This window comes from Bombina bombina, chromosome 1 (genome assembly GCF_027579735.1).
Source record: "Bombina bombina isolate aBomBom1 chromosome 1, aBomBom1.pri, whole genome shotgun sequence".
NCBI classification, from domain to species: domain Eukaryota; kingdom Metazoa; phylum Chordata; class Amphibia; order Anura; family Bombinatoridae; genus Bombina; species Bombina bombina.
Window position 1 is genome coordinate 186138412 of NC_069499.1, and position 22855 is coordinate 186161266.

The 22855-nt window shown below is 40.3% G+C and overlaps 1 protein-coding gene across 4 annotated transcripts in view; it reads right to left on the reverse strand.

Annotated features, from left to right (window-relative positions):
- Positions 1-22855, reverse strand: part of DPF3 (double PHD fingers 3) — a 635732-nt gene that overhangs the window by 58918 nt on the left and 553959 nt on the right. For all 4 annotated transcript variants that reach the window (XR_008400069.1, XM_053697772.1, XM_053697771.1 and 1 more), the window contains exon 8: positions 733-861. Coding sequence is in view for 3 of the 4 variants with exons in the window: in XM_053697772.1 (XP_053553747.1) it covers positions 733-861 (129 nt within the window). In the remaining variant the exon portion in view is untranslated. The remainder of the gene's footprint in view (positions 1-732; positions 862-22855) is intronic.

Genomic DNA, 22855 nt, shown 5'->3' on the forward strand with positions numbered 1-22855 from the left:
AGTCCCACTCAGGCTTTCTGTAATACAGCTTGATAGACATTACCTAAAGTTGGCACAGACAGATCTGACAAGGAATAAGGAGGTTTTATTTTTGGACTGTGTCCAGGACACTCTTTTGGACATTATTTCTCTGTGTTGAAGCTAGCTCACCTAAGGGAGACATACCTATTTTACTATATTTTATGCTGCTATTATTGATTATTAAATGTTTTAAATGTTTCATGACTATTCTTCATTTTACAATATTGTATTAGATATTCTATTAGAAACTTAAGCCATATTGTTGCACTGACTATTATATTATTATTATCTGTGTCGGCTCTATAAGCAATCTTTATAAAGCCCTTCTAGTTGACAGCACATATGTTTTATACACATGTGATTATATTAACAGTACCTCCACAGATATATAAACGTAGAAAACTATGGATTTTTACTCTAGTTAGACGATGACTTATGCAAATGGTTTTGCAATTATTTTTTTTTGGTTAAAAAAAGGAAAAAAAAAACCCACTCATTTTAGTAAAACCATTTCTCTCTTCCAAGTTGTCATTTATTGTAAAGCATTTCACACACATACACGCAGTTATCCTGAAAATTTTCAACTGAGTGCTCTGCTGTTATTTGTCATTAGTGTTATTCAAAGACCAGGTACAAATTCAAGCAGAAAAACCAAACAAACAAAAAAAAAAACCCCGTAAAACTCAAAGAGCAGAAAGAGGAATGACCTACCAGAGCGTCCACAATCAGCGCAGGATACCAGCTCCTCTGGATTACCGCTCTTTTTGTTCATGCTGGAATCTCCAAGGCAGAAGTCACAGTAGTTATTGGAAAGTACAGCACCATCTGATCCTTTCTGAGCTATAAGGAGGGGATGTTAAGGTCAATAGTATCCCTTTAAAATCAGCTAATATCCAGATATGAATCACATGCAGAAAACTATACTAATATATCACGATTGTGAAAAAATCATTCTTTAAAGAGACATTAATTATAAATGCATTTTACCATAAAAGGTTGAATTATGCATAGTGAACACTGGTTTTCCTATAATTTAAACCTGGAAATTGTAGTTTTCCGCAACCAACAGAAGATGGAAACTGTTTTACACAATTCAGAACCCTGACCCTTCTTTGTGATATTCAGTTATGTTTCGTTAGGTGCATAAGCCCAATAACGACATAGATCTACGTCATGCGGTGCAAGTCCCAGCACAATGAATTATGTAGATCTACGTCACTCTTGATTGCAGACCTTGCACTCTTGTTTTTTAAGTAACAACCTAGATTTGCGGTTTGTGGGCTGCGGGTATCTGCCTTCATATGGTAAGGGAGCACTGATTGTGCTAACCGATTAACCCCTTTGCTGCTGGTGAATTTTAGAAGCACAGCTGCAAATAGAGTGCAATTAGCTTAAACCAATGGCAAGGTCATGCATGTCTGCCATTTCTGAACAAAGGAGTTTCCAGAGAAGCTTTAACAACAGTTTGTCTTATGATTGCAGTAAATAATTTCAGTGAGAAACCCAACGTTTTTTTGTACATGATAGTATTTGATGGTCAAATGGTGGAATTAAATATACAAAAATGGGCCTAGATCAATACCTTGGGTTGTCTACTTTCTTCTTCTTCTTATTATCGGTTATTTGTAGAGCGCCAACAGATTCTACGGCGCTATAAACAAATGCGGAGTACAACAAAACAATTATAGGGATCAAATGGGTAGAGGGCTCTGCCGAGAGTTGCACTGTTGTAGTCAGCTCTTAAGAAGGTGATCTACAAACAGCTGGACTCTTAGGCTTACATGCTAAGGGGGTTCAGGGGATAGCAATGGAGGAGAAGAACTGGTATAAAGAAAGATTAGCGTAGGTTGTATGCATCCCTGAACAGTAGAGTCTTTAGGGAGCACTTGAAGCTTTTAAAACTAGAAGAGAGTCTTGTAGAGCGAGGCAGAGAGTTCCACAAGATGGGAGCCAGTCTGGAGAAATCCTGTAAACGGGAGTGTGATGAGGTGACAAGAGAGGAGGAGAGTAGGAGGTCGTGAGCAGAGCGAAGGGGGCGGGAGGGAAAGTATCTGGAGACAAGGTCTGAGATATAGGGGGGAGCAGTGCAGTTGAGGGCTTTGTATGTCAGAATGAGAATTTTGTGTTTGATCCTAGAGGCAAGAAGAAGCCAGTGAAGGGATTGGCAGAGAGGTGCAGCAGATGAAGAGCGACGTGTAAGGAAGATGAGTCTGGCAGAGGCATTCATTATGGATTGTAAAGGCGGCAGGTGGGGAGACCAGAGAGGACAGAGTTGCACTAATCGAGGCGGGAAAGAATGAGAGAGTGGATTAAAATCTTAGTGGTGTCTTGTGTAAGGAAGTGTCTAATTTTAGAGATGTTTTTAAGGTGGAAGCGGCAGGCTTTAGCCAATGACTGAATGTGAGGAGTGAAAGAAAGATCTAAGTCAAATGTGACCCGAGACATTGGGCATGCGGGGTAGGGGTAATGATGGAGTTGTCGACAATTAGAGAGATTGGGGGTGGAGAGTTTTGAAGAAGGGGGGAAAATAAGGAGCTCAGTTTTGGAGAGATTTAGCTTGAGGTAGTGAGAGGACATCCAGTTAGAGATGTGAGAAAGACAGTTAGTGACACGGGTTAGCAAGGAAGGAGATAGGTCTGGTGCAGAGAAGTAGATTTGGGTGTCGTCAGCATACAAATGATATTGTAAACCGTGGGACTTTATTAGGGAACCTAGTGATGACGTGTAGATTGAGAAAAGAAGGGGACCGAGGACAGAGCCTTGCGGTACTCTGACAGAAAGTGGTGACGGGGTAGAGGAGGCCCCAGAGAAGGCTACACTAAAGGTACGGTTTGACAGGTAGGAAGAGAGCCACAAGAAGGCTGTGTCACAGATGCCGAAGGATTGGAGGGTTTGGAGCAAAAGAGGGTGGTCAACAGTGTCAAAGGCTGCGGACAGATCAAGGAGGATAAGCAGAGAGAAGTGGCCTTTTGATTTTGCTGTAAGTAGGTCGTTGGTAACCTTAACAATTGCTGTCTCTGTGGAGTGATGGGGACGAAATCCAGATTACAATGGGTCAAGGAGGAAGTTTATTGTAAGGAAATGGGATAGGCGTGCATAAACTAGTTTTTCGAGAAGCTTTGATGCAAGAGGGAGGAGGGAAATAGGGCGGTAGTTGGATGGGGAGGTAGGATCAAGGGAAGGTTTTTTGAGGATAGGTGTTACCAGTGCATGTTTCAGCAATGAGGGAAATATACCAGTGCTGAGGGAGAGGTTAAAAGTGTGTGTGAGTATAGGGGTAAGGGTAGCAGAGAGAGAGGGGAGTAGCTGTGAGGGGATAGGGTCAAGGGGACAGGTAGTGAGGTGAGAGCGCAGTATAAGTGCCGAAACGTCTTCCTCAGTAACAGGGGAGAATGAGCTAAGTTTAAAGTTATGTGGGTTGTGGTTGATTGAGAGCATTTGAGGGGGTGAGAGAATGGAATTATGTTGAGAGCTGATTTCATTTCTGATGGAGTCGATTTTGTTATTGAAGTGGTTGGCAAAGTATTGAGCTGACAGAGAAGTTGTATTAGGAGGTGGAGGAGGGCGGAGAAGAGTATTGAAAGTGGAGAACAAACGTTTTGGGTTTGAAGAAAGATTAGCGATAAGAGTAGAGAAGTAGTGTTGCTTATGGAAATTAAGGCAGAATAGTAGGAGTTCAAGATAAATTTGTAATGTTGAAAATCAGCTGAACTCCTAGATTTTCTTCAGTGTACTTTAAATATATATATATAGTTTTGGGGGCCTATTTTGAGAATTTGGGCAGTTCTGCTATACCAATAATATTAAATAATATATATCTATACTATAATCGCGTTTGTAATGCGCCTGTTGCCGTCGGCAGTTGCGCACGCATCCTCAAAGGAATGTTGGCAGCGCGAGGTAAGGTGGATTCTTTCACTACCCTGCCATTTTTGGAATCCACCGGGAAGCAGCAAAGGCAAACGGAACAATACAAAAAAATAAGTAACCGCCGTCAATAAGTAATAAAAAAAAACTTAAGAAAATGATTAACCCTTAAATCCGCCAACCACAACATTGCAAACAACTTAATACATCTATTAACCCCTAATCCGCCAACCCCCCACAACGCATTAAACCTAATTTACCTATTAACTGCTAAACCGCCAACCCCCACAACGCAAAAAACTAATTTAATGACTAAGCCCCCTAACCTAACACCCCCTAAATTAACCCCTTAATTACATAAAAAAATACTACATTACAATTAAAATTTAACTTAAAAAAAATTACATTAATCTAAAATTACAGAAAATAAAAAAAAGGCTAAAATTACAAAAAATAATAAACACCGCTAGCCAAAATATTTTTATTTAAACCTAATCCCTATGAAAAAAAAGCCCCCCAAAATAAAAACACCCCCTAATCTAAGAATAAACTACCAATAGCACTTAAAAGCGCTTTTTGTAGGGCATTGCCCTAAAGAAAATAGCTTTTTTACATTAAAAATAAACGAAGTCCCCCCACACACCAAACCCCCCAAAAATAAAAAAAACCTAACACTAATAAACCTAAACTACCCATTGCCTCTAAAGGGGCATTTGTATTGGCATTGCTCTTAAAAGGGCATTCAGCTCTTTTGCAAATTACCCAATAAACCCTAATATAAAAAAAAAAACAAAAAAAAAACTAACTAACACTAAAGCCCCAAATAGGTTCTCACGGTTTCAGAAGTCCAGCGGAGAAGGTCTTCTTCCAGGCGGGTCCATGATCTTCATCCACAGCGAAGGCGGTTCAGAGAGGAGGTCCGGAGCGGTCTTCCCAGAGGTTTAATTTCATTATTTTGGATAGCTTTGTTTATTTTTTCCTGTATTTTTACTTTTTTATTTTTTGTAGCTTGGGGGGTTGCATTTTTAACACATAGACTGCCCTCTGGGCAGGCTTATCAACTAGTTTGTATTTATAGATATATTTATTTATTTTTTTATTATTTTTTTACTTTTCAGGGTAATTTTACAATAATTTCTAAATTCTGTGAATAAAAAACATTTTTTAATCCACTGAAAGGTCTCTTTATGCCAATATATATATATATATATATATATATATATATATATATATATATATATATACACATACATACAGTATATATATATATATATATATATATATATATATATATACATACATACATACATACAGTATCACACAAAAGTCAGTACACCCCTCACATTTTTGTAAATATTTTATTATATCTATTCATGTGTCAACACTGAATAAATGACACTTTGCTACTATGTAAAGTAGTGAGTGTACAGCCTGTATAACAGTGTAAATTTGCTGTCCCCTCAAAATAACTCAACACTCAGCCATTAATGTCTAAACCATTGGCAACAAAAGTGAGTATACCCCTAAGTGGATATGTCCAAATTGGGCCAAATTAGCCATTGTTCCTCTCCGGTGTCATGCAGGGCCGGCCCTAGCCATTGCGGGGCCCAAGGCAGGATGACAAAATGGCCCCCAGCAATACAATGAAGCCCCCTGCGATAAAATGATGCCCAGCCCCCTTGCAATAAGATGATGCCCCTGCAATAAAAATGATGCCCCCAGCCCCCCTGCAATAAATGATTACCCCAGCCCCACTGCAATGATGCCCCCAGCAATAAAATGATGCTCCATCCCCACTGCAATAAAATGATGCCCCCGGCAATAAAATGATGCCCCCAGCCCACTGCAATAAAATGATGCCCCCAGCACCCCTGCAATAAATGATGCACAAAGCAATAAAATGATGCCCCAGCCCCACTGCAATAAAATGATGCCCCCAGCCCCACTGCAATAAAATGATGCCCCCAGCCCCACTGCAATAAAATGATGCCCCCAGCCATACAATGAAGACCCCCTGCAATAAAATTATGCCCAATCCCCCTGCAATAAGATGATGCCCAGCCCCCTGCAATAAGATGATGCCCCTGCAATAAAATTATGCCCCCAGCCCCCCTGCAATAAATGATTACCCCAGCCCCACTGCAATGATGCCCCCAGCAATAAAATGGTGCCCCATCCCCACTGCAATAAAACGATGCCCCTGCAATAAAATGATGCCCCAGCAATAAAGTGATGCCCCAGCTCCCCTGCAATAAAATGATGCCCCCAGCCCCTGCAATAAAATGATGCCCCCAGCACCCCTGCAATAAATGATGCAACCAGCAATAAAATGAAGCCCCCAGCCCCCCTGCAATAAAATGATGCCCCATCCCTACTGCAATACAATGATGCCCCCAGCCCTGCCCCCTGCAATCAAATGATGCCCCCAACAAAAATATGATGCCCCCAGCACCCCTGCAATAAATGATGCACCCAGCAATAAAATTAAGCCCCCAGCCCCCCTGCAATAAAATGATGCCCCCAGCCCCACTGCAATAAAATTAAGCCCCCCCTGCAATAAAAATATGCCCCCAGGCCCCCCTGCAAAAAAATTATGCCCCCAGCACAAAAATCATGCCCCAGCAATAAAATGATGTCCCATCTCCCCTACAATAAAATTATGCCCCAAACAAAAACATGATTCCCCCAGCAATAAAATGATTTCCCCAGCCCCCAACAATAAAATGAAACCCCCTGCAATAAAATTATGCCCCAGCCCCCTTCAATTGCCTCCAGCAATAAAATGAAGCCCCCCTGCAATAAAATGAAGCCCAGTCCACCTGCAATAAAATTATACCCCAGCCCCATGCAATAAAATTATGCCAGGGCCCAGCACACCATAATTAAAATGTGGCACTGCACTAGTCACACTCAGCTCAGGAGGTCAGATGTAGTCAGTGAACTACTTCAACTCCAATAACTATCCTCCTCTGTCCTGGTCACACACTGACACACTCCCAGTCCCAGCCACTGTTGACACACAGACACAGTGAGGCTCTATACTTAACCAAACACCGCAAGCTCCCACAGCATTATCCCTTCTATTTCTCCACTACTTGTTTTGTCTTACTCTTACTGCATGATGATTGCTATCATTTTCTGCTTTCAGCTTTTCTCTGTACAGCAACAAAGTTTTACATTTGTAAGAAAAAACCTAAAGCTTCCAGTATTCATTTACCCCTTTAGAATAATGCAGCAATTACTAGCTGCACTCTTGCATGCTGAATGCACCTGTTCTGTTCTCTCGAAGTAGCATATGGTGCCTGTTAAAATGGGTGTTCCCTGGTTAGAAGAGCCCCGCATGATTAAGAAGTGTACACAGCATCATCTGGATTGGGGTTTTAAGAGTAACACTGTGACAGTGAGTGACTCGCCACTCTCGTCGTCGACTCGGACTCTGGCTGCGCTGCGCCGTCGATACCTGCAACTCTGTCACTCCCACTCTGCTGGCTGTGACTGTCTGCTGCCTCAACCTGCACAGTGCACACTGATCTCAGCCCCTTCTCCCCTCTCACTCTCTCCTGGGCTAAAATTTGCGCCGCCGATGTGCGCGCAAAATTTAAAAACAAATGGCGGCAAAAAATAATAATAATACATTTGAAAAAAAATGTCATAAAAAAAATAAAAAAATTACAATTTTTTTTTATAATTTTTAAGCCGGTCCCGAGGCGGTCGCTCGCTCCACCTTGCCCAAAGGCCGGCCCTGGTGTCATGTGACTTGTTAGTGTTACAAGGTCTCAGGTGTGAATGGGGAGCAGGTGTGTTAAATTTGGTGTTATCGCTCTCACACTCTCTCATACTGGTCAGTGGAAGTTCAACATGGCACCTCATGGCAAAGAACTCCCTGAGGATCTGAAAAAAAGAATTGTTGCTCTACATAAAGATGGCATAGGCTATAAGAAGATTGCCAAGACCCTGAAACTGAGCTGCAGCATGGTGGGCAAGACCATACAGCGGTTTCACAGGACAGGCTTCTGTCAGAACAGGCCTCGCCATGGTCGACCAAAGGAGTTGAGTGCACATGCTCAGTGTCATATCCAGAGGTTTTCTTTGGTAAATAGACGTATAAGTGCTGCCAGCATTGCTGCAGAGGTTGAAGGGGTCAGCCTGTCAGTGCTCTGACCATACGCCGCACACTGCATCAAATTGGTCTGCATGGCTGTCGTCCCAGAAGGAAGCCTCTTCTAAGGATGATGCACAAGAAAGCTTGCAAACAGTTTGCTGAAGACAAACAGACTAAGGACATGGATCACTGGAACCATGTCCTGTGGTCCAATGAGATCAAGATAAACTTATATGGTTCAGATGGTGTCAAGCGTGTGTAGCGGCAACCAGGTGAGGAGTACAAAGACAAATGTGTCTTGCCTACAGTCAAGCATAGTGGTGGGAGTGTCATGGTCTGGGCCTGCATGAGTGCTGCTGGCACTGGGGAGCTACAGTTCATTAAGGGAACCATGAATGCCAACATATACTGTGACATACTGAAGCAGAGCACGACTCCCTCCCTTCGTAGACTGGGCTGCAGGGCAGTATTCCAACATGATAACGACCCCAAACACACGTCCAAGACGACCACTGCCTTGCTAAATAAGCTAAGGTTAAAGGTGATGGACTGGCCAAGCATGTCTTCAGACCTAAACCCTATTGAGCATCTGTGGGGCATCCTCAAACGGAAGGTGGTGGGGGAGCGCAAGTCTCTAACATCCACCAGCTCTGTGATGTCATCATGGAGGAGTGGAAGAGGACTCCAGTGGCAACCTGTGAAGCTCTGGTGAACTCCATGCCCAAGAGGGTTAAGGCAGTGCTGGAAAATAATGGTGGACACAATGTCCGTCCGCACAATTTGGACATTTCCACTTAGGGGTGTACTCACTTTTGTTGCCAATGGTTTAGACATTAATGGCTGTGTGTTGAGTTATTTTGAGGGGACAGCAAATTTACACTGTTATACAGGCTGTACACTCACTACTTTACATTGTAGCAAAGTGTCATTTCTTCAGTGTTGTCACATGAAAAGATATAATAAAATATTTACAAAAATGTGAGGGGTGCACTCACTTTTGTGAGATACTGTATATATATGTATATATATATATATTTTCCATAGGTAAATAAAAACACCAAGGAGTCAATTTATCAAGCTCCGTATGGAGCTTGATGCCCCGTGTTTCCGGCAATCCTTCAGGCTCGCCGGAAACAGAAGTTATGAAGCAGCAGTCTAAAGACCACTGCTTCATAACCTGTCCGCCTGCTCTGAGGCGGCGGACAGAAATGAACCCGATCTAATACGTTCGGGTTGATTGACACCCCCTGCTAGCGGCCGATTGGCCGCAAATCTGCAGGGGGCGGCATTGCACCAGCAGATCACAAGAACTGCTGGTGCAATGATAAATGCCAACAGCGTATACTGTCTGCATGTATCGATGTGCGGCAGACATGATACTACGCCACATCGTTTCATGTCCGTCTGCACAATAATAAATAGACCCCAAAGGCTCTAATTTCTGTTTAAATGGGTTCAGGGTGTTTTATTTCTAAGTCTTCTGAGATGGTGGAGAAGTTACAAAGTAGAAATTGATTCCTAAATTTGTGGATGCAGGCTAGCGAGCCTGCACCAGAACATCTAAAAAGCTGTAAATGCAGCTTAAAGGGATACTACACCCAAATTATAATAGGAGTAAATTAGAAAGTTGCTTAAAATTGCATGCTGTATCTGATTCATGAAAGAAAGAAAATTGGGTTCAGTGTCCCTTTAAAAAATGTTTTCCTTTATATCTGGCCACTGAAGAAAATCATACTCAAGAGTCTTATAAGGGTGTGTTCCTGGATTGCAAAAGAATATTAATTTTGACTACAAAAAACATAAATTATGCTTACAAGATAATTTTCTTTCCTTCCTGTATGAGGAGAGTCCACGGCTTCATTCCTTACTTGTGGGAATACAGAACCTGGCCACCAGGAGGAATACAGAACCTGGCCACCAGGAGGAGGCAAAGACTCCCCAGGAAAAAGCTTAAATACCTCCCCCACTTCCCTCATCCCTCAGTCATTCTACTGAGGGAACAAGGAACAGTAGTAGAAATATCAGGGTATAAACGATGCGAGAAGAGTAAACCCAAATTTAAGTCCGCCCACCGGAGAATTCGGGCAGGGGGCCGTGGACTCTCCTCATACAGAAAGAAAGGAAATAATCTGGTAAGCATAATTTATATTTTCCTTCTTAATATGAGGAGAGTCCACAGCTTCATTCCTTACTTGTGGGAAACATATACCCAAGCTCTAGAGGACACTGAATGAAAAACGGGAGGGTAAAAAGAGAGGCGGACCCTGTTCTGAGGGCACCACAGCCTGCAAAACCCTATCTCCTGAAAACCCTGAAAAAAATATGTTAGGAAGACCAGGTAGTTTCCCTACACTTTAATCCATGGAGGCCTCAATCCCAACAGACCCAAGAGGAAAACACAGCTCTAGTAGAATGAGCCCTAAACCTCTGAGGAGGCTTGCGTCCTGCTGACTCATAAGCAAAGCGAACAATGCTCCTCCCTTACGCTTCCCAGAATAGACACAAACAAGGAAGAAGACTGAAAAAACACCCTTGTAGCCTGAAGATAGAATTTCAAGGCCCAAATCACTTCCAAGTTATGAAATAACCGCTCCTTCAAAGAGAAGGATTAGGATACAAGGAAGGAACCACAATCTCCTGATTCATGATCTAAAACAACCATAGGAAGAAAACCTAAGCAAGTATGAAGGACATCATTAGCCATAAGAACAACTAGGTAAGGAAACTCATAATGCAAGGCAGCCATCACAGAAACTTAGCACACCGAAACAATAGTCAGTAGAAAAAGAACCTACCTAAGACAAAAAATCTCAATGTCAACACCTTGCATAGGCCCAAATGGAGCCTTCTGCAAAAAACAGAGAACAAGATGTAAACTCCAAAGAGGAGCACTAGACCTACACACAGGCCTGATCTAGTCAAAGCCTGAACCAAAGACTGGACATCTGGAAGCTCTGTGAGCCTCTCGAGAAGTAAAACAGGTAGGGCCGAAAACTGTCCCCTAAGGGAGCTAACAGAAAAGGCCCTTCTCCAGAGCATCCTTGAAAAAGGAAAGGATCCTGGAAAACCTGGCAGTGTGCTAGAGACCCCGTTCTTCATATCAGAAGAAGTAGGAACTGCACCCATTAAGATAGGTTCAACGATAAACTGGCATAAGAGCTAAAATGAGAATATCAACAATCCCTCCAGAAAAACCTCTCATGGCTAAGACTAAGCGTTCAATTCCACGCAGTCAGCCTCAGAGAATCCAGATTGTGATGAACACAAGGACCCTGCCCCTGAAGATCCCTGTAAAAGGTCCATGGAGACAAAGCCCCTAAACTGCAATACAACTCGTAGATATAAATGGAGCTGACAGGAATTTATCCCATACCAGAGTTGTTACTATCAGTAACGTTTTTTACAGAACACAGCTGCAGACTTAATTTATGTTTGTACCACTCTAGGAATTATCTATTTATATTGATAATTAATAGCAGATTTCTATAGTGGAGTTATTCAGAAATGAGTCAGATTGAAATAATATAGTTATTCAACCCACTACAAAACTTCTATGATGCTGCTTATTAACGAAGCAAAGGATGCTCATAGAGAGAGAGAGTGAGTGACAGGCAATACTTCTGTTATAAAGAGAGGATTGACAATGATTATATAATGTATCAGATTCTTCGTAAGTCCTGCCAAAAGGAAAGTACTGTTCTGATTTTTACAACAGAAAAGGTACAGTGAGTATGAGTAATCCTTGAGGAGCCAAGGGAATTCAGTGAAGCTTGTCAGCTCAGCGATGAGTAACGCTGATGTCCGTAAGTACTGCTCCTGCAGTTCCTTGTTAAAGTGGAGACTAGTGGGCGTGAGCCGAGTGAGTTCGGCAAGAGTGACAGGTGACGTCACACGCCGATCCTCGCTACAAACGGAAAGTAAATGTAGCAATTTGAGCAGTCTTGTGAGGTAGATTTGTAATCCGAAAATGGAAGTAGAGCGGATTGAATATTTAACCGGTAGTGAAAGAACAGTTCGACTGCAAATGCAGTTTCCAGATGATCAGAAAGTTGATGTAGATTGTAAAGCAGTAATCCACTTGAAACGAATTCACTTGGAGTTAGGTTTATTGATGCTGAGGATTCCTTATAAGTAATGCAGGTAATGACCCAGTTGACTTTAGTAGAAATCAGGAAATTTAGGAAAAGACTGTAGAGAGCTCAGGTTCTAAAGACAACTGTGAACATGGAGTCTAAATTACTAAGCACTAGGAACAGGGCGTTGTTAGGATTTATAGATTCAGAGTGAGGCTGATGTCATAGGTGGGAGGAATAGAGTATATTCCTGACAGGAGCAAACTGTCTCACTGACGCCTGCTCTTTCTAGAATCGAACCATCCACCACAAATAGTTACATGGCCGAAAGAAAAGAAGGTTAAAAAGAAACCTCTAAGGAATGCTAGTGTCTAGCATACTCTGGATGAAAAAGCTGGAGCCCCACCTAGGTTCAAACCCACCTCCTGCTACAGAAGCGGTGGAGCTAACGCTGACACCTTGCTTGATTGTCGTCCCCATCAGCTAAAAACATTCACAAAATTGTTTCTGCCCAGTTTCAAACCAGGAACCTTTTGTTTTGTTTTGTTTAACATATTTATCTGGGATATCAGCAAAGGGCTACAGGGGAAAGTATGTCTGTTTGCAGATGATACAAAAATTTGTAACAGAGTGGATGTTCCGGGGGGGGGGGGGGGGGGGGGGTAGACAAAATGAGAAGTGATATACAACAATTAGAGGATTGGACAAACGACTGGGATCTAAAGTTTAACACAGCAAAGTGTAAAATAATGCATTTAGGGAAGAAAAATCCAAATGTTAATTACAGACTCAATGACACTTTACTGACTGTTAAAGATGAGGAACAGGACTTGGGAATTATTACTTCAGATGATTTAAAACTTAGTAAACAATGTAGTAATGCAGCGAGTAAGGCTAGCAGAATGCTTGGATGTATTGGTAGAGGTATTTGCAGCAGAAATATTAAGGTTCTTATGCCACTTTATAGATCATCAGTTAGGCCTCATCTTGAGTATTGTGTGCAGTTCTGGAGGCCATATCTTCAGAAGGATATTAACAAACTTGAATCTGTGCAAAGGAGGACTACCAAAATAGTTCATGGTCTAAAAAATAAAACTTACCAGGATAGGCTCAATTACCTAAATATGTATAGCTTAGAGGAGAGAAGGGAAATAGGTGATATGATAGCAACTTTCAAGTACGTTAAAGGGCTTAGTAAAACTGATGCGGTGGGCATTTTACATAAAATGGAAAATTCAAGAACAAGGGGTCATGATCTCAAGCTAAAGGGTAGTAGATTCAGGAGTAATTTGAAGAAGCACTTCTTTACAGAAAGAGTGATTGATTTATGGAATAAACTTCCTCAAGAGGTTGTAGCGACAAACACTGTGGGGGACTTTAAAAATGCATGGGACAAGCATAAGGAAGCAGCGCTTCTGACATGGACTTAAGTGAAGAAAGTAGGCAGCGAAACTCGTCAACGCTGATTGCTTAAGGAGCTGTTAATATGAGTCTGGATGGGTTCGCAGAAAGACTCTCCCTGCATCTCCAGACTCTAACTTTCGTCAATGCTCTCACTGAGAGGCTGACAAGACTACTTAAAACTCCAGTCCCATCGCGAAGGGTACTACCCTCCATAAGGAACTACTCCGAAATCTTCTGATACTTCTCTGCCAACCTCCTGTGACGAAAGGCAAAGAATGACTGGGGGATGAGGGAAGTGGGGGAGGTATTTAAGCCTTTGGCTGGGGTGTCTTTGGCTCCTCCTGGTGGCCAGGTTCTGTATTCCCACAAGTAAGCAATGAAGCTGTGGACTCTCCGCATATTAAGAAGGAAATTAGAGTTTTAAATTAATGTTTTAAAAATATATTATTTATAATGCATATACACTCACCGGCCACTTTATTAGGTACACCTGTTCAATTGCTTGGTAACACAAATTACTAATCAGCCAATCACATGGCAGCAACTCGATGCATTTCAAACTGAGCATCAGAATGGCGAAGTAAGGGGATTTAAATTACTTTGAACGTTGCATGGTTGTTTGGTGCCAGATGGGTTGGTCTGAGTATTTAAAAAACTGCTGATCTACTGGGATTTTCAAACATAACCATCTCTAGGGTTTACAGAGAATGGTCCGAAAAAGAGAAAATATCCAGTAAGCAGTAGTTGTGTGGACGTAAATGCCTTCTTGATGTCAGAAGAGAATGGGCAGAGTGGTTTGAGATGATAGAAAGGCAACAGTAACTCAAATAACCACTCGTTACAACCAAGGTATGCAGAATACCATCTTTGAACACACAACATGTCAAACCTTGAAGCAGAGGGGATACAGCAGTAGAAGACGACACTGGGTGCCACTCCTGTCAGCTAAGAACAGGAAACCGAGGCTACTATTCGCACAGATTTAGAAAAATTGGACAATTGAAGAGTAAAAAAAAACTTCCTGGTCTGATGAGTCTCATTTTCTGCTGCATCATTCAGAGGGAAGGGTCAGAATATGTATGTATATATATATATATATATATATATATATATATACTGTATATATACATATATATATATATACACACACACACATATATAAATATATATGTATATATAAATATATATATATAAAATATATGAATAAAATGAAAAAAGTCCAGCAGTCATCCAAGAGTGTATCAAAACAAGTGTAATGCTTTATTCCAGGATAAAACAACAGGACAAGCTATAAAATATCAGAACAAAGTCTGACCGGTTTCGGTCTCCCTGACCGTAATCATAGACTGATTCAAAACATGTGCAACATACATTTAAATAGCATGTGACTTATCCTAATTGGCTAAAAACAACACAATCAGAAATTTTAACCCTATATGTACTGACATCAATATAACTCACTTGTTAAATGGATATACATATACAATAGTTAAACCATATAGACAAGAAGTGATTTAGAGGACATTAAAAGACCCCCCCCCCTTTCCAACAAATATCATGTTATTACATAACATATAGATGGTACACAGATGTGATTTATTTATTTAAAAAGGAACATAGAGATATATATGTGTACATATATATACATACACATGCATATTTCATCTCATATGGAACACAGAACCTAATGAAATGGGTATTAAAGACATATTCAAGCAAATACAAATATTTATAATCAAGCTTATATTTAATTAAAGCAAGAATATATATTAATGCTGAAAATGGTATATTAATCTGTCTAATCCCCTTCAGATAGAGATAGATCATATGTGAGATATAGAAAGAGATATATATAGTAGTCAATAGATATTAAATCAAATTAATGGCAATATCTTACCATTCATTGGATATATATTTTTAATTTTACATATTACTCTCGAAACGTACATTAAGATAAAGCAATATTAAAAATATGTTTATTTATTTCCAAGAAACTAGGTAATACAGCACTCCAAAGTTGCTGCTTGATCATCTTTGCCAATAATTAATAATATCGAACTCAGAGTTAAATCCTAGGGGTAACAAACTCTTCATCTTAAACATCCAATAGGTCTCCTGTTTGCACAAAATTGGAAATTTATCTCCACCTCTTGGAGGTTTCCTAATTTGTTCAATAGCTTGCCATCTCAATGTTTTGGTATTTTGACCATGTATTTCAATGAAATGTTTAGATAGTGCTGAACAGGTGACCTTATTGGATATGTAAGATAAATGTTCTTTAATGCGTTTACCAACTTCCCTAGTGGTTCTTCCTAGGTACTGTTTCCGGCAAAGATTACATTCCACCAAATAGATGATATATGTACTTCTACAATTTATACATCCTTTAGTAGAAAAAGTTTGGCCAGTAACAGTAGATTGGAATATTTCACTGCTACGAATATGATCGCAGGAACCGCAGTTCTTTCGACCACATTTGAATGTCCCATTGTGATGTAACTAAGAACTGATCACTTGTTTGTCGCTTCTCAGCATACTGGGTGCTAATATGTTTCCCAAGGTGACATTTCTACGGGGAACAAACATACAGCCCTTATCTATGATATGCCTGAGTGACTTATCTCCCATAAGGATAGGAAGATTTTTCTTGACTATGGTACAAACTGCATCGTATTGGTTGGAAAAGGAAGTAATACATTTAGGTTTATTATCATCCATTTGGTTTGCTTTGTTTTGTTTCCCCTTTGTTGTAAGTAAAACATCACGTTTTAATCCTTTAGTCTCGAAGAAGGCTTTGTTAATTGTTTGTTTGGGATATCCCCTAGCAATCATTCTATCTCTAAGCTGTTTACTTTCAGATAGAAAATCACTTTCAAGGGAACAATTTTGCTTAGCTCTTAAGAACTGGCTCTTGGCAATGCCTTTAAATACATGTCTGGGATGACTAGAGTGGGCATGTAAAAGACTGTTGGCTGAGATGGGCTTCCTATAGAGAGTGAAAACAATGTTTCCATTCCCCATATCGCCAATCAAGGTAACATCTAAGAAATTGATCCTATCCCTGTTCCATTCGGCAGTAAATGCTAGACCAACATCATTGATACTAATATCAGATACAAATTTATTTGCTTCTGATTCATCTGATGACCAGATGATAAGCAGGTCATCAATGAACCGCTGATATAATACAATGTGATCAATATTACCTCCATAGACGTGGGACCGCTCCCACCACCCCATAAATAGGTTGGCGTAGGAGGGGGCAAACTTTGCCCCCATAGCGGTCCCACGTCTCTGGAGGGTAATATGTGTCTTGAAACACAAAGAAATTATGTTCCAATAGGAATCTGACCACTTTGATGAACAATAATCGTTTTTCATCAGTAAGGTCTGAATATAGCCTTAGATAGTAGTCAATTGCAGTAAGACCATGTTGATGGGGGATTGAGGAATATAATGAGGTGACGTCTATAGTCAACCAGCTATATCCTTTTTGCCATGTAATGTGTTTAAATAGTTGCAGGACACGGGTAGTGTCTCTCACATAACTTGGTATTAATTTCACTATTGGCTGTAAAAATTGATCAACCCATTTTGATAGTGGTTCCAACAAGGACCCAATTCCCGCAACTATTGGTCTCCCCTTAACATTTTCAGTGCTCTTATGGACTTTCAGGAGATGATGGAAGATTGGGGTCACAGGTTGATTAACCAAAATATGATCTGCTGTGGCCCCATCCATCAAACCTCTTCTACAATTTCATCAAGAAGGTGGGATAATTCCTTTTTAAACCTGGTAGTCGGATCTCCTGACAGGACAAGGTAAGTTTCACTATCATTCAATTGTCTGGTGGCTTCAGCAAGGTAATCAACCCTGTCCAAAACCACCACACTCCCCCCCTTGTCAGATTGTCTAATGACTATCCCATTGTTCCTTTGTAGATTGGCAAGTGCCTCACGTTCCCTAAATGATAGATTATAAGTGTGATCATCCGTTTGATCAGCCAACATTGAAAGATCCTCAAAAACTCTCTGATGAAATGTTTCTAGGAGTTTACCCCTAGCATGTATAGGATAAAAATCCGATTTGTTTTTGGGTTTAGATTTATTCAATGTCTGGCTGGTCTCAGGATCAGCAGAACCTTCATGACTAAGGTCCTCAAGAGTGATGATGGCACAAGCATCATCAAAATTCAAATTTGAATTTTGTCCTCCCACCTCAGGGCCTTTGTTGGTAGTACCATCATCACATAGTTGATAATCACAGTCGCGAAAAAACCTTTTTAGAGTCAAATCCCTAACTAATTTATTAACGTCTAAGATTGTTTCAAAGAAATTAAACTTTCTAGAAGGGACAAAACCTAGCCCATAGTTAAGAAGCTTAATCTCGACATCAGATAATAAATATGTAGATAAATTTATCACCATATTTACTGGAATTTCTTCGTTTTTGGTTGTTTCCCCCTCAGAGTATACCTCTGATTGTCCACATCCTGTGTGTTGTCTATTACAGTTTTGCCTCCTCCCTGGAATTGTTTTGTGGCCCCTTGAAAAACCTGTCCCTCAGTGGTTGGTTTGTTGTGTTGTTTATTGGTTTTGTTCTTATTACCATTTTCCACTATATTTACATGACTGCTAATCACTTTAGGTTTTGCACCTAAAGGTAAAGTGTTTTTCAATATACCCTTATTAGCATTAGCAGTAGGTAGTGTATGTTGATCATCTCCTTCAGAGCCTCCCTCCTCTCCTGATGTGCCCTCAAAGCTAGAGGCAAACCTTTCCTCATCAGTGTTATCACTTTCTGATGTAGAGAATGTGACTTTTTTATTTGACTCACAGGGGTTTGTCTTAGCTTTCTTATATCTCCTATTGAAAAACCTTCTACTTTTATTTTTCTTATTAGTTTGAGTTTTAAAAAACATAATTTATGTAAGAACTTACCTGATAAATTCATTTCTTTCATATTGGCAAGAGTCCATGAGCTAGTGCAAAGTTTCCCAAACCTCAAAATGCCTATAAATACACCCCTCACCACACCCACAATTCAGTTTAACGAATAGCCAAGCAGTGGGGTGATAAAGAAAGGAGTAGAAAGCATCAACAAAGGAAATTTGGAAATAATTGTGCTTTATACAAAAAATCATAACCACCATAAAAAGGGTGGGCCTCATGGACTCTTGCCAATATGAAAGAAATGAATTTATCAGGTAAGTTCTTACATAAATTATGTTTTCTTTCATGTAATTGGCAAGAGTCCATGAGCTAGTGACATATGGGATATCAATACCCAAGATGTGGAGTTATCCACTCAAGAGTCACTAGAGAGGGAGGGACTAAAAGAAAAACAGCCATATACCGCTGAAAAAATTAATCCACAACTCATAAAAATAAGTTTATTTTCATTTTTGAAAGAAAAAAACTTAAATCAAAAGCAGAAGAATCAAACTGCAACAGCTGCCTGAAGAACTTTTCTACCAAAAACTGCTTCCGAAGAAGCAAATACATAAAAACGGTAGAATTTAGTAAATGTATGCAAAGAGGACCAAGTCGCTGCTTTGCAAATCTGATCAACTGAAGCTTCATTCTGAAAAGCCCACGAAGTGGAGACTGATCTAGTAGAATAAGCTATAATTCTCTGAGGCGGGGCTTGACCCAACTCCAAATAAGCTTGATGAATCAAAAAGCTTTAACCAAGAGGCCAAGGAAATAGCAGAGGCCTTCTGACCTTTCCTAGGACCAGAAAATAAATAGACTAGAAGTCTTCCTGAAATCTTTAGAAGCTTCAACATAATATTTCAAAGCTCTCACCACATCCAAAGAATGTAAGGATCTTTCCAAAGGATTCTTAGGATTAGGACACAAGGAAGGGACAACAATTTCTCTACCAATGTTGTTAGAATTCACAACCTTAGGTAAAAATTCAAATGAAGTCCGCAAAATCAGAAAGGAGATTCACAAGAAAGAGCAGATAGCTCAGAAACTCTTCTAGCAGAAGAGATAGCCAAAAGGAACAACACTTTCCAAGAAAGTATTTTAATGTCCAAAGAATGCATAGGCTCAAATGGAGGAGCCTGTAAAGCCTTCAGAACCAAATTAAGACTCCAAGGAGGAGAAATTGATTTAATGACAGGCTTAATATGAACTAAAGCCTGTACAAAACAGTGTATATCAGGAAGTATAGCAATCTTTCTGTGAAATAAAACAGAAAGAGCGGAGATTTGTCCTTTCAAGGAACTTGCAGACAAAACCTTATCCAAACCATCCTGAATAAACTGTAAAATTCTAGGAATTCTAAAAGAATGCCAGGAGAATTTATGAGAAGAACACCATTAAATGTAAGTCCTCCAAACTCTATAATAAATCTTCCTAGAGACTGATTTACGAGCTTGTAACATAGTATCAATCACTGAGTCAGAGAAACCTCTATGACTTAGTACTAAGCGTTCAATTTCCATACCTTCAAATTTAATGATTTGAGATCCTGATGGAAAAACAGACCTTGAGATAATAGGTCTGGCCGTAACAGAAGTGGCCAAGGCGGGCAACTGGACATCCAAACCAGATCCGCATACCAAAACCTGTGTGGCCATGTTGGCGCTACCAGCAACACAAAAGAATGTTCCATGATGATCTTGGAAATCACTCTTGAAAGGAGAACTAGAGGCGGGAAGATATAAGCAGGATGATAACACCAAGGAAGTATCAGCGCATCCACTGCTTCCGCCTGAACATCCCTGGACCTGGATAGGTATCTTGGAAGTTTCTTGTTTAAATGAGAGGCCATGAGATCTATCTCTGGAAGACCCCATATCTGAACAATCTGAGAAAAAATATCTGGATGGAGAGACCACTCCCCTGGATGTAAAGTCTGGCGGCTGAGATAATCCGCTTCCCAATTGTCTACACCTGGGATATGCACCACAGAGATTAGACAGGAGCTGGATTCCGCCCAAACAAGTATTCAAGATACTTCTTTCATAGCTTGGGGGCTGTGAGTCCCACCCCGATGATTGACATATGCCACTGTTGTGAAAATGTCTGTCTGAAAACAAATGAACGGTTCTCTCTTAACAGAGGCCAAAACTGAAGAGCTCTGAGAATTGCACAGAGTTCTAAAATATTTATTGGAAATCTCGCCTCATGAAATTTCCAAACCCCTTGTGCTGTCAGAGATCCTCAAACAGTTCCCCAACCTGAAAGACTCGCATCTGTTGTGATCACAGTCCAGGTTGGCCGAACAAAAGAAGCCCCTTTAACTAAACGATGGTGATCTATCCACCATGTCAGAGAGTGTCGTACATTGGGATTTAAGGATATTAATTGTGATATCTTTGTATAATCCCTGCACCATTGATTCAGCATACAAAGCTGAAGAGGTCTCATGTGAAAACAAGCAAAGAGGATCGCGTCCGATGCTGCAGTCATGAGACCTAAAACTTCCATGCACAAAGCCACTGAAGGGAATGACTGAGACTGAAGGTGCCGGCAGGCTGCAACCAATTTTAAACGCCTCTTATCAGTTAGAGACAGAGTCATGGACACTGAATCTATCTGGAAGCCTAAAAAGGTGACCCTTGTCTGAGGAATCAAGAAACTTTTTGGTAAATTGATCCTCCAACCATATTTCCGAAGAAACAACACTAGTTGATTCGTGTGAGTACCAAGATAACGTCCAAATAAGGAAACACCGCAATACCCTGTTCTCTGAATACAGAGAGCAGGACACCCAGAACCCTTGAAAAGATTCTTGGAGCGGTTGCTAGGCCAAATGGAAGAGCAATAAATTGGTAATGCCTGTCTAGAAAAGAGAATCTCAGAAACTGATAATGTTCTGGATGAATCGGAATATGAAGGTATGCATCCTGCAAGTCTATTGTGGACATATAATGTCCTCGCTGAACAAAAGGCAGAATAGTCCTTATAGTCACCATCTTGAAAGATGGTACTCTTACATAACGATTCAAAATTTTCAGATCCAGAACTGGTCTGAATAAATTTTCCTTCTTTGGGACAATGAATAGATTTGAATAAAACCCCAAACCTTGTTCCAGAAGAGGAACTGGCATGATTACCCCTGAAGACTCCAGGTCTGAAACACACTTCAGGAAAGCCTGAGCTTTTACTGGATTTACTGGGATACGTGAGAGAAAAAATCTTCTCACAGGAGGTCTTACTCTGAATCCTATTCGATATTGGTTTTGAACAGAATTTATCCAAATATCCTTGAAAAACCTTAATCTGCCCCCTACCAGCTGAGCTGGAATGAGGACCGCACCTTCATGCGGACTTAGGGGCTGACTTTGGTTTCCTAAAAGGCTTGGATTTATTCCAATTGAGGAAAGCTTCCAATTGGAGGCAGATTCCTTGGGGGGAGGATTGAGTTTTTGTTACTTATTCTAACGAAAGGAACGAAAAACAGTTAGAGGCCTTAGATTTACCCTTAGGTTTTTTATCCTGAGGCAGAAAAAACTCCCTTTCCCCCAGTAACAGTTGAAATAATAGAATCCAACTGAGAACCAAATAAATTATTACCTTGGAAAGAAAGGGATAGTAATCTAGATTTAGATGTCATATCGGCATTCCAAGATTTAAGCCACAAAGCTATTCTAGCTAATATAGCTAAAGACATGGATCTAACATCACAAATAAAATGAATAGCATGTTGCAGTAAGCGAATAATGCTAGATATGTCAGAATCCAAGTTGTGCTAATTTCTCCAACCAGAAAGTTGATGCAGCCGCAACAACAGCCAAAGAAATTGCAGGTCTGAGAAGATGACCTGAATATAAATAGGCCTTCCTTAGATAAGATTCAAGCTTCCTATCTAAAGGATCCTTAAAGGAAGTACTATCTTCCATAGGAATAGTGGTACGTTTAGCAAGAGTAGAAATAGCCCCATCAACTTAGGGATCTTTTCCCAAAACTCTATAGATTTTGCTGGCAAAGGATACAATTTTTAAACCTTGAAGAAGGAATAAAAGAAGTACCTGGCTTATTCCATTCCTTAGAAATCATAACAGAAATAGCCTCAGGAATAGGAAAAACCCCCGGAGAAACCACAGGTTTTTTTTTTTTAAAAACAGCATTAAAACGTTTATTAGACTGAACGTCAAGAGGACTGGATACCTCAATATCCAAAGTAATTAACACTTCATTAAAAGAACGCATATACTCTATTTTAAATAAATAAGTAGATTTGTCAGTGTCAATGTCTGAGGAGGATCTTCGGAATCAGATAGATCCTTATCAGAAGAGGATAAATTATCATATTGTCGGTCATTTGAAATTTCATCAACTAAATGAGAAGTTTTAAAAAGACCTATTACATTTATTTGAAGGTGGAAATGCAGACAAAGCCTTCAGAATAGAATCAGAAATAAATTCTTTA